The sequence below is a fragment of the Microcebus murinus genome, chromosome X, assembly GCF_040939455.1.
Source record: "Microcebus murinus isolate Inina chromosome X, M.murinus_Inina_mat1.0, whole genome shotgun sequence".
Taxonomy (NCBI): Eukaryota; Metazoa; Chordata; class Mammalia; order Primates; family Cheirogaleidae; genus Microcebus; species Microcebus murinus.
In genome coordinates, this window is record NC_134136.1 from 112,659,658 (window position 1) to 112,676,867 (window position 17,210).

Sequence of the window (17,210 nt, forward strand, 5' to 3'; positions counted from 1 at the left end):
TTTGGTTATAGATATTCTTAGTGTGGTGGTTTTCTCAATTGCTAGTTATTTGTAGGCTGCAGCGGTGGTGCACTATGTGCATGGGCAGATTCCACTTCTCTTGTCAACAAGGGGAGATGGAAGTCTTTGAAATCTTTTCTCTTTCCCTAGCCCTGTGGTCTTCTGAACAGTATTAATTATATTGGGACACTCAGTTTAATCTCTAAGTCATCAGGTGGCATTCATGGGTAAGAGTCAGCCATGCCCTTGTGACTGAATCAATAAATGCTGTAATGAGCTGTATATGTTGTCCTCCCTTCTCATAGGTGGTGCTTTCAGGAAACCCAGTTGCAGTGGTATTTGGGGGACCTATGGCTGGCTCTAGTTGATCTGAAGAAGTGCTGAATGCCCCAGGTGGGTGGGGCCCTGGAGCTCCCCTGGGCTCCTTCTTATGCTCCACAACAGCTGAGGTGGGTGGAGGATTGAGGCCTGTCAGAGCTGGGTTGAGTGAGCCTGTGTTCAGGCTCCACAAAGGCAGGCACAGGAGCTGTCTGGGCAGAGGTGGAGGGTCAGCTCCCAGGCCACTGGGGAAAGGCACCAGGGAGCAGCCAAAGCAACCCCACCAAGCCAAAAAGTCTGCTTGTGGGGGAGGGGCCATCTGGGATTAACAAACTGGCTGCCAGGAGTAGGCTTCGCTCTTCTCCCTCTTCCCCTGTCCCACGAATCTCCTTCTAGTGTCTGGTTGCAAGCAGCTGTCCAAACTAGCTGAGCTCACCAGGAATGGTGCTGTGGGCTGGGAGTTTCCCTGCTTAGGATCCTGCCCCAGACTAAAAGCACAGCTTTCCTGAGGGGGGAGATATACTCTGCAAGTGCACTGCAGCTTGGATCCATACCACACTCTCCTAGTTCTGTCCATGTGGGCTTCCTCTCCTCCCAAGATTAGTCCACAAATCTCCCCTCCAGGCCCCTGAGCAACTCGACCAAGCCCTAAGGATATGGGATCCAGCCTTTAGGCTTGTCATCTGATTCCCCAAGTTCAGTCCTTGTGCCAGGGAGAAGCATACTGGTCCCCAATTACCCACAGAGTGCTCAAGAAGACATAATGTCCCTCCACTTGAGGGTATGCCCTGCTCTGTTGGAGCAGCAAAATGGGCATCACCAGCAGGCAGGGAGCTCACAGTCTGAGCACCCCTTGGTCTACTGCAGGTCTTTAAGAGGAAAGGCATGAGCCCTGCTGTCTGTGGGAGCCCTGGTGTGGTGGGCATGCCAACAGAGGGGAAGCAGCTGCTCCTGAGAGCTCTGGCTAAATCATCTCTTGGGATACCCATGCCAACTCACATGGGAACTGCCTCAGCTGCATTGGTAGCTGTGGGTGGGGGAGGGGAAGAAGAGGAGAAGAGTCTGAATGGAGGAGAGCTGGCAGGCTGGTCTCCTTTCTCCCGAGGGGCTCTCCTGCTTTTCTGTACTCTCCTCTCCCCTGAATGCAGTCTGCTCTGAATGTCCATGCTCTGAGATCACACAGTTCCTCTGAGCCTCACTAGCCCGCTTTGGCCACTGCAGTCTGGGCAGGAGTTGGGAAATGTTTGTGTGGGGACCAGTGACAAGAAAACTGAAGGACTGAAGCTCCTTGTGGAGTACAAAGGCACACAATGGGTGGAAAAGCAGCATGGCGCCCACTGCCATGGCTCGGGTCTGTGGTGAGGGGAACAACCCCAAGGAGGCTGGTAATCCAGTGCTCTGTTCTCAAGAATCTCTTAGTTCACTGGCAGCAGCAGCATTTGGGTTTGTGAGGGTAGAGAAGCTCTCCAACAGTTCAGGAGCCTGAGTCTACCAGAGGTGTAAAGGGAGGAAAAACAAACTCCCACCTACCCTTTCCGTGGGCCTCCAAATTACTCAGGGCTCAATCTCTGCCAAAATCTTGCTCCTTGTTCTGCTGTGCAACTTCTTCCCATGGAATCTCTGTCAGGTTGTGGCACTTTCCTCTCAGAATTACACTTGTGCTATTTTTTTTTTTTCACCTAAAACTTTACCTTTTTTCTGAGACAATCTGGTGACTGATGTCTCTAGTCAGCCATTCTGCCTCCCCTACTAGTTTTTAAATAACACTTTTTGGAATTCTACAAACTTCTAGTAAATGTTCACTTGGATTTGCTAAAGTCATATAAATTGACCAGAAGAGGCAGCCTCCACTCCTGCTTCCTACCCTTCCTAGCTTAGAGGACTCCCCCTCATCTATTATGTGGGACTATATTGCTTGAACCTCTCCTATAGACTTGTATTGTGGATATTTATTTACAAATCATATCACCCTTACTTAGCTGCAAATTTTGCAAAGGTAAGATCGTCTTCCTTCTCTGAAAACCCAGCCTAGACCAGTATCTGACACAATAGACTTTGAATTATCTGGTTTATAGCTGAGGATAAATGAATGAATGTGAAGCTGCAGATGCAGATAGCCCCTGGAGAGGCTGCCAGGGGAGGAGCATACAGTACCCCTCCACACACACACATGCATTTCTACTGACTGTGGGCTCCTGTTAGAATCAATAGGTAACTATTTATTTATTGAAGACCTACTATGTGTGAGGCACAAAAGGAGCTCCAGGACTGAGAGCTGTTTACTATCACCTCTCTAAGCTTCTTGTCACCAAAACAATAGCTTCCAGGGCACTTCTTTCTATTTGTTTTTATGGAAGGGCTGGGAATTAGATGGAAGAAAGTGAAACCAATGGAAATACTCGGGAATGTCACGTCTACATTTGGGTTTTTGCACTGCCAAATCACATTTTCTGAATGAGTTATTTCTATGTACCTTCACAGCAGCCAGCACTGCAGTGCCTTGCATATATTATATGCTCAATGAGTACTTGTCAATTGATTTTGTACATGCATGTGACAGCATAAATATATTATGAAAAATGAGAAGACTGGGTAGCAAAAGACTCCGGATTTCTTCTCAGAAAAATACACAGTGGGGGAGATTGGCATAAAGTTCAAATGTTCCTGCACTCTGCCCTGCGGTATCTCTAACCAAGGGACTCTGATAAGGGAGCTACAGGGTGATATTACCTTTGCTCCCTCACTGCAATCGAAAGCATTCTTAGCTGTTAGGTGGCCCCCACTGTCTAACTTGCTGTGGAGTTTTCAAGAGCATAGAATCATCCTTTTGGCTATCAAAAGAAGATGCTGTTTAATTTGAGGATCCTACTGAACAATGCAGCTCTTAGAAATGGTCACAATTTCGTGGTTCGACATTTTCGGTAAGTGATGGCCAGAGATTTGAGTCTGAATCAGGAACCATGGTGATAAATGAAATTATATTCTGCAGAGGAGTGCAACTACAAAAGGTTTCTTTCTGCAGAGTGTAGTGCTACACTCTCCTCTACTCTTATTTGAGGCAACTGTCTCTAATTCCAGCCGAACTTTCATTTCTTAGTCCTTCTGTAATCAGATTTCATCATGCACTGTGGGGGAAGCTGACCGTGGCAGGTATAACAGACTAAACGTTCTTGACATCTTCTGTTTGTGTACATTCTAAGCAAGCAACTGGCTGAAGGAAATTAAGGGAACTAATTTACACTGGGCCTTCAGCTTGTATTTGGGTTTGCTGGAAAACAATATATCACTGTAAGGTGTTGAGACTAATTAGTTCCTTAAAAAAAAAGGCTCCAAAAAGCAACTAAATAAATACTGACAAAGCTTCTGCAAAGGAGACTTATAGGTGATGGGTATAGCAGTATTTTTATTTTTTTATAAAATCCAGATTTGCAGTCCATCCCTGGAATTCTTGATGGCATGTGCAAAGGAGGCTGTCTCCAATGAATTCATTATAAAAGCTTACATCATGTTTATAGCTATTGAACATGTGGTTGAAGATGGCATGGAGTGTGTCAGTGGGGAAGGGGAATGGAACAGGGGAGATGAGTTAGCTGGGTAAGCCAGACTATCAGGTGGAGACATTATTGCCAGAATGTTTCTGGAATAGTTGCATGTAAATAATCAGGTAGAATTTCCCCAAAGCCTATTTGCAACTTAAAGCCACCTCCCTGACTTCCTAAAGGAAGAAGTTTCTGGTCTGAAGTTTTCTCCTGCTATTAGAAAGTGGACCTGTGACAGTGTCTGTGAGTCTCCTTTCTCTGGACCACCTGACAGCTTTAGCACCACTTCTTTGGTAAATTAAAGGCTCTTGGAAGCCAGAATGACACTGTAAATGACATTGTAAATTAAGCCCATATTAGACCTAGGTGAGCCCTCATGGAATAATGCCTTCTCTTGTTTTATAGATAAAGCAAATGGTGCCCAGAGAGATTATGGGGTTTACCAATGAATGCCAGAGTTAGACCATAGAGTATGGAGAAAAGCTCAGATTTTGGAGTCTAAGGTACTAAGTTCAAGGCCTGGCATCCCCACTTGCTGGCTGTATGACCTTGAGCAAGTCACTAAAGTTTTCAGCAATGTCATTTCACCTACAAAATGGGAAAAGGGATAATTCTTTTCCTGCCTACATTACAGGGTGGTTCAATCATTTATTCAACAAATATGTATTGAACACCTACTTTGTGCCAGACCCTGTGCAAGGTGTTGGAGATACCGTGACAAATAAAGTAATAAGATATTTTATTACAGCCACATGAACTCACAATATAGCAATAATCAATGAAATAATATTTGTGAAACCTGTAAAGTAGCAGACAAGTGGTCATTATTTATTTTATTATTACATCTGACTGAGTTACATCAGATAAAAGTGTGATGAAATTTTATTTCACAGTTTCCAAGGAAGATTCATCACTTAGTTGAAAATCCTCAACTGAATGAATAACCAAAGCTTGAAACTTAAATTTATGCTCTTCAAAAATTACAGAGATGATTGATTTTTTCTAATCAGCTTAAATTTTACAAGAAAAACCTCTTCCAAATAGTTGGGCTTTTTTGATATTTACTAACATTCTATTGTCTATATCCAGTAGCTAGACTACATTTTTGAAAATCCTGGCTAGCTAGCTAGCTATCTCTCACAGTGCACAGGGTCTGGTACATAAGTTTGGTTAAATCAGCCTAAATATATACTTGCTTTCTAAAAATATGAAAGCGTCGAATCACCCATGTTAGAAACTCAGTAGCGTGGGTCTCTATTGAAAAACGAGATAATGTCTAAATGGTTTCAACATGGCATTCTTATGTGGCATGGGAACTTTTCTTTCCTGCTATATTAGTTAGTCACACTACCTGTCAGCTAGATTAATTCAGAATTGCTAATCTTCAATAAGACCTACAACCTTTGACAAACAACCCTCAACAACAGGAAATTTCCCTGTCAATGCTGCCTGCACTACATTTCACTTTGATTTTCAGCCTTCCACAGAAATTCAAGTTATTTTTCCCCCATATCTCTTGGCAAAAATGGAGGGTCCCTGTTACGTAATATACCACGTGAGTTTACCACTCCAGAGTAATAGGAAATATGTTGTTAGGGTTTGGCAGTGCCACAAGACAAAAATCACACTGTTTTGAAGTGAACATCCATATTGCCTATGGACAAGATAAAATAACAGCTTGAGTGAGGCTGAAGCTGTCCATACAAGCTCCTGGATCAATCATTTTTAGTCAGTTATTATTTTTTTTTTTTTTACAAAATCATTAAGATCAAACACCAAGACTGCTGAAAACACCCAATTCACAGGCTTTCCATCTCATGAACAAGGCTCTAGAGCCTGGTTATGTTTGGATAATAGAGAGTGTCCTGTGATTTATTGCCTATTAGGGGAACCACTTAGAGCTTTTTAAGAAGCCACTAAAAAAAATCTCTTTCTTTATCAGAGAAGACCAATTTGTAAGTGCAGTTCAATTTCATCTCACAAATAGAAATTTCTTCAAAGAATATTGAGCTAAGCCACCTAATTCTCTGGAGGTTATGGATTGGAGCCAGAGGTGACCGGTTTTCAGGCATTTCATTCCAGACCTTTATAAGGGCTCACATAACTCATTATGTTCCCTCATTCCTCACATATGCCCATCCATACACACGTGGACACTCAGACAAAGCGAATATGGGCCATCCCTGTTCTTGCACAAAGGGGAGAGAAAACAGTGCTCTTTGACTATACACATTTATGTCAAAAGGAATGCCTTTTAAAAAACCATAACTTGACTTCAGAAAACGATACAAGACATGGGACCAGGAATGGAATGAGGTCATGATGTTTCCCTTGGCCAATAGTAGAATTTTTCCCCAAATTTGCTATTTTTAGTAATTTAGTAATGTAACTTGGATTTAAAAAGCCACAGGATTTTTGACAGTTTCAGGTTTCCAACTCTTTAATAGTAGTAGGTCTGCAAAAACCTAGCCTTTATCTGAATTCTTCAATTTTGAGATAAAGAAAAGTTTCACAATTTTTGAATATTGACAATCCAGAGTATCTTAGCAACCACTTAGTCTAGTCAGTTATCAATAATAATTTATATCAAATATGGGAATGTGGCAACAGTGAGGAAGGTTTCAAGTAAATTTTTATTAATAAATTATTATTACTGTTAATAAGACAGTAAATAAATTTGGAAATGCTTTGTGGTTTTTTTCACATCAATGGGATCAATTGAAGGATTTTTGTGAAAATAAAGTTACTGTGCCTTTCATGCATTCTAATATGCCTTTTTGCGAAGGAAAGAAAAGATGGAGTTAAAGTTACACCACTGAGAATTTAAATGGTTCCATATGGCTTATGAGAAATCTTGTGTTTATAAACTTCATGAGTGTTGGGGAAGACAAAGACATGGTGTATCAGTGATTTATTTCACTTTCTTAATTTTTCAGATGAGGAATTGAGGCCAGAGATGGCAAATGACATTCCTAAGGTCATAGTTTATTCCTTCAGTCCACAACTCTGGGGCTGCAGCCCGGTCCGGGTCCATGGCCTGTTAGGAACCAGGCCAGGCATCATCACCTGAGTTCCGCCTCCCCCCTCCATCATCCTTGAAAAAATTGTCTTCCATGAAACCAGTCCCTGGTACCAAAAAGGTGGGGACCACTGGTTTATTTCTAAATCCGGGCTAAACTAGTACCATAATTCAAATGTTTAAAGCCACTGCTCTTTTCATTTTACTACTTTTATTACTTTGATCCCTCCAAATTGATCAAGTTAACCAATCTATCTTTGCTGAATATCCTTATTTACGTGTAGCCAAAATATCTCAGTAAAGGAAACACACACACACACACACAAAGAAAATATGCCTTAACTCTTGCATTACTGCAAGATTAAAGAAACATGAAAATCTCAACCATAATGCCTACTGGCTCTCTCTTATGCCTCCAGAAGCTAAAGTCTTTATCTCAAATTCTCTCTGGGGATCAGAATATCATTGAACACTGAATTTTTTCCTACTCTGGCAAAGTCAGTTTCTGACCGACCATATTTTACTCAAATCAAGCACTTTCTCTTCCAACAAAATAAAAAAAAATTATACCAGGGAACACATCCAAGTCTCCCCCACCCCACAAACAATTTAACAGAGCTGGAACAGGCAGACTGTAGCAATGAAAGGCTTCATTCTGCCAGTAGTGAATACTCTTCCATTTTCCAGCAAGGAAGATATTTGAGTAAAACTAATACAGGGTCTATTATTGCCTTGGCTTACTTAGTTTGTTATCATTCAGTGATTTGGGGTTAAGAAATCTCTGTAATTATTTTTTCAAGGAATAAAATGAATATAAGGAAAGGCTCTGGCTGTAACCAGACTGCAAGGACAGTTTTGATAGAGAATTTGTACATGGTTCCCATTATTTTCCCCAACATTGTATACTCCCTATTATGTGTGGGCTAAAGAATAATGTGGTTTAGGTCTGGTTTACTTAGGAGATTTCTTGCTTACTTCCGGTTTACTTCTTGTACACTCAAGTATAAGAAGACCAAGCATTTTACAGGATGAGTAAAATAGTGATTTGGACCTGGTGCTGGTGCTTGTAAACCAGAGTAGGCTGCCTCCAATTGAGGCATGGGGTCTCTAGGGGAACTTAATAACCATTTATGCCAGTGGCTTTACCTGGTTAATTCAGGTGTGGGTTTATCATCAAAAAGCAAGAAAATTCTTGCTGCAGACCAGAAAAAAAAAAAAAAAGACGCCTGTGTCAGAGGCGTTTCAATGTAGTACAATTGTGGAGCTCTTCTACTTTTCTCTACTTTTTAATGTAGCTTAGGAAAGAGGAGTGGCAGCTGCATTTTGGAGCCAAGAGTAGGTCTATCAGGAGATAGTAAACAGGATAGGAATTTAAACTGAGGCCATTGTGTTTGCTTTCCTTCCAGTGATAAATTTTCCTGGTTAGTTCTTGATATCTATGAAAAATCAGTTCTTTTTCCCAAGCAAACATTTCCTGCCCCACCTCCTGGATAGAACTGAGAAAGGTGGTGACTACTCTAATGATTTTTCAGTGGTATAAACAGCACGACCTCCATCACCAGTTGAGGCACAATTTTTTAAAAAATATTCTGGTTAATCACTCAAGCCCTCACATGCTGGTATGATCAGATGTGCAGTATCTACCTTTTTACCCTTTTTGTCCTAAGAACCCCGGGGACTTATTCTGTCCAAAATGAGTTTGTGGAGAGAGAGAACCAAAGTAACGGTATCATTCACTATTTCTGTACTTCTGATCCAGCCGTTAGGATGTTATGGGCAAACAGTAGCCCCACCATGTCTCCTCACCAGTTTTTCAGGGTTTTTCCCTTGATCCACCGTGATGTGCTTAACACCCAAGGTTATTATGCTCTTGTTTCATGTACTTAATGTCCTATTGTTGTTCCCAGTAGTGCAAATACTGTGCCGGAGTGGTTGGGCCCTAGGGGATTTCAGCTTTAACAACATACTAGACTGAAATCAATTATCCTCCATTACTCTTAGGCCTTGTGTTCAGCCTGGGCTACAGCCCATACTTTTTTGGCCCCAACAGTAAGTCTGTTTGGTAGGGGTGTGTCTTTTCTTGTCATCAGAATTTGGTCAGGACATCGAAGATCCATGATGACAAATCTCTTCAAATTCAGGTCCAGAAATCTGCTGAATTTCTTACACAAACTGATTTACTTCTGCCCTAGAGACTATCATTCATTCATTCATTTACTTAAGAAATATTTATTGAATGTCTTCTATATCCCAAGCACTGCAATAAAGCACTGGGCGTATATTACTGAATAAAACTGGCAGGGTTCCTGACATTGTAGATCATGTAATCCAATGAGAAGATAAAAAGTAAGCAGTAAACAGATACATAAGTGTATATTAAAAATTGTGATAAGTGTTATGAATAAAATGAAGGTACAGTGAAGACTACTCAGGCAGCAGAGTCATGGGAGGAGTCTTATAGGAGGTGGTATTTAAGTCCCCAGCCTAAGGATGAGAAGGAGCCAGGCTTGAGAGCTGAGGGGAGAGTGTGCTGGACAGAGGGAACGGTATATCAGAGTCCTGTGATGGGAAAGCATTTGGAGTACAGGCAACCTTTCCTTTGCATAATCCCAGTACGCATGATTTTGTTAATAACACCAGCCTTCCAAGAACACAGTTCCAATTTCGCTTACCATGGTATTCTAATTGTAAATAATTGCATAAAGGAAAAACGTCATTGCTAACCTTTCAGTCCATGAACCACTATGCCAATGACACACGATCAGTGACCAGACACATGACTTCTTTCAAAGTCTGATTATGATTGATCACTGGATCTGTCATTCAGCTCATGTACAGATGGCAAAGAGTATAATCTACCTCCTTTGCTCCCAGTGATAGACCCATAGGCATGTTATAAAGATGGATAATCGAAAGAGGGGATTTCTGACAGACATAAAAGTGCAGCACAGAAATAAAAAGTTCTAACACTGGAAGTTCAATTTGAATCGAATCTAAGTTATAGAAGAAACAGCTGACTTTGGGTTGTTACCTTGCTGCTGTTTGAGGTGTTCTAGACATACAGCCAGAGGAACTTAGTGAAGACAAAGTTATTGAGATAAATGCAGAAAGTTGTTGTGACAAAAAGGATAAAGCTGTCCCAGAGGAAGTGACACCGGTAAAACACTTTGCATTAAAGGAACTCTCAGGGATATTACCCAACACTGAAAGTGCAAAGGATAAATGTTGGAAGTTGATCAAAACTTAGAAATGAGTATGACAATCCACCAAAGTATAGAAAAAAATATTTGTTCTATCCGGTAAATTATATGATGAGAAGGCAAGCACTGTTCAAACTACTACCGATAGAGTTTTTACAAAGAAATAAAGCACTGTCATTCTCAATGTTTCTAATGTTTTAAATTACAGCATACTAAAGATATATCAGTTTTACTGTTTTTTTCACTTCACTACACATTTAAAACTGACAATAAGAGTTTTTAATGTTTTGACAAAACTTTTCAAAAGTCACAGAACAATTGTGATTTTTCCCACTAATTATTAAGGTTGCTTTGCACAGTTTCAGATTTAATGGTTATTTGTAGTTCCACACAACCATGCAAAGCCAGAATTGCCTGTATTTTTTTTTTAAAAAAACAAAAGGTTTGGAGGGCATTATGCTAAATGAAATAAGCCACAGAAGGACAAATACTACATGACTTAATTTTTATAATATATCTAAAATAGTCAAACTCATATAATCAGAGAATACAATAGTGGTTGTCAGGGGCTAGGAGGTGGGGGAAATTGGGAGTTGTTGAGTGGATGTAAACTTTCAGTTATTCTATTAATAGATGAATAAGTTCTAGAGATCTGCTGTACAACATAGTGCCTATAGTTAACAATACAGCATTATGTGCTTCGAAATTTGTGAGCAGAGTAGATGTCATGTTAAGTGTCCTTACTGCAAAACAAACAAACAAACAAAAACAAACAAACAAAAACATAAGGTACGCAAGGAAACTGAGGTGGGGAAGCTTATCTGCTACTCTTTGTGGGAGGTCCAATCCCAGAGCAACAAGAGTGAGGGCAACATTACCAGTACCTGCCATGGAAAGTCTAGAGTCATAAAAAAGAGATTCTTCTGATCACTTGCAGTCTAAGGAGAAAAACTTGAAATAAAGTTTTTGTCCTGTATAAATTTGAAAATCAAGGGTTCTTGACAAAAAGGAAATATTCAAGTATGATGTTTGTGTATTATTTCTACCTTTATACTCAAATCTTCTGTCAGTGGAGAAATGGAAACAGAAACATCTCATAATGCAATCTCAAGCGCAGAACATTAATCCTAACTGAAACAAAAGCTTAATCCCACCTCCAATTTAGAAACTTCTTAAAGTGTATAAGGACAAATTTGAGAAATTCCTAGAGACATTTTACTTTCCCCCAATCTGTCCTCCACTGAGGGTGATAAGAACTGGAGTTGGAGCTTTTGAAGTAACAAAAGGTGTCATCAGTCGTCCCTTGTTTCCTTTCATTGAAATTGGGGAGAAAAGTTTAGTTCCTTGAACATTTTGCTTATTTTTTTCATTTCCAATTCTATTTCCCTGAGATTCAAGAAGAACAACACAATGATAAGATCTATGATATTGTCTTAAATAAAGCCTGTAGTCCTGTGAACATTCAAGATAAAGAGGATATAACAAAAGCCTGCAGAGGCTGGGGATGGGGGAACATACTGAATCCCTGAAATATAGCAGTTTGGAGGCTTGGCTTTTGTGGCCTCCAAGAAAACCGAGAATCTGAGCTTGAGCTCTAGGCAAAAAATAAGGCCTCAAAATTAGCTCATCAGTTGTTTTTCCTGTTGTTGATGGATATGAGTTCAACAGCCATAGTGATATTTCCCAAATTCCTTGAAACAGAGGGAGTGGGGTTTCCAGGAAAGCATTTTTCCCCTTCTAAAATAATATTGGAAGGAGTCTTAAGCCACTGAATATTAATGTGTTATTTTAAGACATGGAGGCAAGAGAGTTTATCTTCTGTGATTTTATGTTGCTTGGCTCTTATTCCAGAAGAAAAAATATTTCAAAGCTGCCCTAAATGTGAATTGGCAAAGATTAAGCTGCCATGCCTCCATTTTAGGTTAGATATGCAAAACCTATTTTATAATCCCCAGAAGAACGCTCTAGTTGACCCTGAAAAATGCATGAATATCAGTCAGAGTGTTTATTTTTCAACAGTAGCAGTACTTGTATATTCCAGATGTTGCTTAATATTATCACTAATTAATATTAGTGATAGAATGAAATACATAACCAAAATTCATATGGGAACACAAATTTCTTGCCTAAATGCCATGCCTCCAATGTTATCAATGGGTTACTACTATGATTGAGAACTTGGACACAGTTTTGTAAGCTTACCAGGGTTCTTGTAGAAGGAAGAACATGAAGGACTATTGAAGAAACTTCTTTAGCCAGCAAAATGTTTTTGTTTTACAAAACTTATTTTTTATAAACTTAATTTTTAAATATTTAATTTTTTTAGTCTAAACTTTTTAGTATTTATTTTTGTATATGTTTTGTTATGTACATAACCTGTACATAATGAATATAGTAGCACATGTATTATAAATAAGTAAATGTACATTATGGATCCATGGTCAAAATTTTTTACTGTTAGGGGTATGTAATAAAAAAATTGAAGACCATTGCTTTAATGAAATTTCCATTTGGAAAGCCTGTGATTCACATGTTTTTAAAAGTTGAAGACAATAATGCATCTTTGAAATAGGAGTGTTTACCAAAATTTTGTTCTACATTTAAGATAAAAACAGTAATTTCTATTATTAGGTGAATAGGCCATTAATGTCTTATATTAAATCAATCAACCAGTTAGCCCACCAACTCACAAACTCTCAATCCTTATAGAGATTCTCTTCTCTGAAGGGCTAAATCTCACAAAATGTCTACTGAAAACATCTATTCACCTACTGAACATTAAATGAACCAATAAATTCTGCCATAAAGTTAGATATTTAGTGAAATATTCATTTGTCTAAGTTTGACATCATACAGTAGAAACAACAAATTGAGTGAATTTGTGATTTTTCTACCTATTATATTGTCATCACTGCCAAAAGGCCCACATAAATCCCAACAGAGGAGTTGATCTTCATCCCAAGTAGCTCTCTTCTTAAGGTTAGAATTCATGCCTGAGGTTAAGAAGTTAGAATTTGTGGCAGTTATTTTACTCGTAGTAAAATTAATGTTTAGTATCTATGAACCACAATTTGCCTTTGGTTATTTATAATTTCTAATGGTAGAAAATACAATACTAATTATTTTTGAATACAGATAACACTGGGAATAATGAAAGAATAAATGCTGTCCATTTTATAGACTGATTACCCCAAATAATAATTACTGTCATCACAATGTAACAGAATGTTAAAATAGGTCTTTTTCTGTCTTGGTTTCTGCCTAAGCGCAATAGGTACTGACTCTTCCCTCATTCTCAAATGAGATGCTTGACCACTAAAAATAGACTTTCAAAGCAGATAAGCAAGAATTAGTTTTGCAAACACCTTGGTTTGCACTTCTAGCTTATAAAATGTGTTGCAGAAGCCAAGTGAGGGGTTGGGGATTAGAAGAGGATTTTTGGAGAGTGTTTCCATTGTGTATAATGTGTCCCCTCCCCATGAAGGGGATACTTATTTCTCACTCCAGGCCTAGAGAAATGGATCCAGTAGGACTAATATCTTCAGTAGGAGAGCTTGGGGATACAGTAAACTGATGTCAGGCCTATATCTGAGAAATCTAAAGTGTGAGGGACTGGTTAGCTAGTTGTTGTGATGGCAGAATAAGAGAGGCATCTATACTGGGATGGTCCTGACTCTTGTTAGGGCAAAGAACATGGAGAGCTTCCCATGAACCAGTATGGAATGAGAAAGAGAACTAGCATGGTAGTGTTTCAATCATGACTTCCTGGAGAGGTGGGGAGACCTCAGCAAAAAGAGGCTGGATGTGTTCTGTTGGATGTCAGAGGAAATGTATTCTAATTGTCTGCATCAGGGACTGCTGTAAGAGATTCCTAGCGATCACAGGGTTCTCCAAAGGACTGCCCAAAGCACCCCACAAGAGAAGGATTTGGCCTCAAATACCCTTACCAAAGCTATATTGCTAAAACAGAACCAGATTTTCTCTGTGTCTTAACTTCTCACTTTCCCTTGGCTTCACTTAGAGTAACTGAAGGCAAGGACATAGAGGAAACAGCTCATGGTCCCACTTCTCCCGTAGAGGAGCCAGCTTGAATCAGACATAAGCTAGAAGGGAAAAGGTGTTAACTTGTAGTAAATGTCTTACAGTTTTGTAAAAAAAAAAAAATCATTATTATATAATACCATTATTATACATTATTTCACTGAGATTCTTTGAGGTGGTAAAATAAGCAGCTTTTTTTTTTTTTCATCTTTCTGAAAGTTACTAGAAAAGTTACAGGACCAATTGTATTTTCATCCAGGGACAAAAAGAACAAGGCTCCAAGAACAGATTTGAAGGAGTAAAAATGAAATTGTCTTCTACTGTGCATTACAAATTGTGCTTGTACAGTCTAATGATTTCAATAATAATAGCTAAAATTTATCAAATGCTTCTTATGTGCTTGACACTGTCTGGATTACATGTATGTATTAAATTATTTCTTCCTCACAACAACCTTATAAGGTTATACTCATCATCTAGGTGAGAAATCTAGGTGCAGAGAGAGATTAAGTAACTTGCCTGAGGTTGCATGACTGGTAAGTAGAAAAGACACACATATAGCTATTTCAAGCAAATAAGAATTCAATCTGTTTCCAAAAATTATCCTTTTCTCTCAAACATACATAATACTCAATATCTAAAATGTAAACCACTGCTGTATCAGTTTCAATGCATTTACATTTGCAAAGACACGTGAGGCTACATGTGATTTGCTATGTTTTGTTTAAAAACTAAAACAAAAATCACCATAGGTACATGGGGTTTTTTTTCTACTCATTTCTCCCTCTTTTTTTTTTTTGGTAGGTGTGGACAACCACTACAAAATAAAGTACAGCTGAAGGGTCGTGACCTACTCACTCTAAAAAACTTTACAGGAGAAGAAATTAAATATATGCTATGGCTATCAGCAGATCTGAAATTTAGGATAAAACAGAAAGGAGAGGTATGTAACATTTTATTTTTACCTTCCATTAGTACCAATCTGCCTTTTCAAAGACAGCCTTCCCAAAGAAAGAGCAAAATGGAAAATACATTAAAATTCCCAAACAGTAGCTAAGTAATGAAATCACACAGTCAAGGCAATTGATTATCGCTGAGTGTACAGGCATATAAAAAAGCATAAAAATCAGTTATTCAATAACAAGTCATTGTACTTCTTTTACTTGGAATGCTGAAATTCATTGTTAACTGGATCAGAACCTAAGGAATCATTTGTCCAGAAAGATTTTATTTTTATACTTCCTTTCTTTTCTCTGTGTATTTTCTATCAAATTAAAAATAGATTTTTTTCTAGTAACAAATTTTCAATTCTGGAGGCATATCAGATATATTATCATAGGATAATGTCAAAAAATTCACAATGATGTGACAGTGTTTAAAAAAGCATTCAGAATAGCAAAGAAACAATTAAATGGTAGCCAAGTAGGGGAAGAGATGAGATATGGCTGTTAGCTGTAAGCATTATTCTGCATTTTGAGCAATTTATGTTTAAAACATGCTTAATTAATGCAGTAGCTTCATTTAGACTGCTTAATTGTGAAAGCCTTTTCATATTCCAAGCTTGTTCAAAAGCTTTTTAAAATAGTTGGTTTCAGGTTGAGAAAGTTTGACATGATCTTGATTTTCTTATCTAGTTGGCTAGCTCTCCAAGTTCCTAGGAACAGACTGAGGACAGAAGTGACCCCAACAGCTATGGGTTGATGTTCTTATAAAACAACTGAAATGATGAGGAAAAAGATCTCCCCATACCCAGGCGTTTGTTCTTCATACTTTGTGTATGAGGAAGGTTAGCTGGCAGGAATCTATTAATATTTGTTCCAGAACTCATTCTATCAGAAAATCCATCTATATAGAGGAGGAAGAAGAAGAGCCCCACCCCACACCCAAACTCTCCAGATTGTTTTCAAATGACTTACAGAAACAAAGCCTTTGCACTCCCATGAGGATACATGACGAACATGTAGCTAAAACTCTGGGGCTTCATCATCTACCTAAGTAGGAGTATTAGCGTCCCATATTGTAACAGAGTAGCATGATCCCAGCTGAGAAAACACCTCTAAACCAAACATCTTCAAGATCATTGAAAATTGAATGAAGATTTCAATGGAGTTAAGTAAGAAGATGGTTCCAGTGTGAAATATTAATGTACTTTGGAACAAGTGCATAGGTTGAACCCAGAACAATTAATACCACTTTCTAATTCCATGTCAATAAGCTGTGGCAGATACTGTTCTTTTCCTATATCTGTATACAACATAAAAAAATAAAATCACTTTCAATTCACTCTTTAAACAATATTTTGAACACTTATTTGGAATAAGTGATTATTTTTGAATAATATAAAGAATAAGTTTTTAAAACATAATCCTTGGTATTAGATATAAAATATATTTTGCATTTTAATTGTATTCTTGTCTTCAATTTACAGTATTTGCCTTTATTGCAAGGGAAGTCCTTGGGCATGATTTTTGAGAAAAGAAGTACTCGAACAAGGTTGTCTACAGAAACAGGTGAGTCTACCGACAAATTCACACTTGTGTTGAAGAGTGGGCTCAAGTGTGAGGACTTGGGAGAGGTAAACCAGTGGGGGAATTTGTCTGCCTCTTTAGCAAGCATATAAAGCAAACACTTTTACTGAGAATAGCAGTACAAGCCTGTGATGATCTTTCTAATGCTCATAAAAGTTGCAAACAGAACAATTAACTTCATCCATAGACATTCCATGAGGAATTGAGTAGAAGTCCCATATAGCTCTTCATGTTCGGGACAAAATGTAGGTGGGCATAAATTCTCAGGCTTCAAACTCACATGGGTAATAAATGTGTCTATTTTTCTAATATGTAAAGAACTTTTTCTTGTGTCCCAGTTCTGCTGGAAATTTAATCTCTGCAACGTTAGGCAATCCTCAGTTGTTCTATGGTTTACTTTGTCAATTTTGGGTGTCCTCTCCCTTTCCCTACAGACATGGCTAAATCCTGAAGGGTATCTGAATGTCAAGGCATGTAGGGCTATGGGGATGTGGTCCTTGGTCATCAGGACATCATCATCAAGTGTCCATGTTGGAATCTGCTGGAACTTCTGTATTCCCATTGG

At 38.7% G+C, this 17,210-nt stretch overlaps 1 protein-coding gene across 1 annotated transcript in view; it reads left to right on the forward strand.

Annotated features, from left to right (window-relative positions):
- The first annotated feature begins 3,027 nt into the window (after positions 1–3,027).
- Positions 3,028–17,210, forward strand: part of OTC (ornithine transcarbamylase) — a 58,433-nt gene continuing 44,250 nt past the window's right edge. The window contains exons 1-3 of the mRNA XM_012736680.2: positions 3,028–3,239; positions 14,922–15,060; positions 16,546–16,627. Coding sequence (XP_012592134.1) covers positions 3,163–3,239; positions 14,922–15,060; positions 16,546–16,627 — 298 coding nt within the window. The 5' untranslated portion in view covers positions 3,028–3,162. The remainder of the gene's footprint in view (positions 3,240–14,921; positions 15,061–16,545; positions 16,628–17,210) is intronic.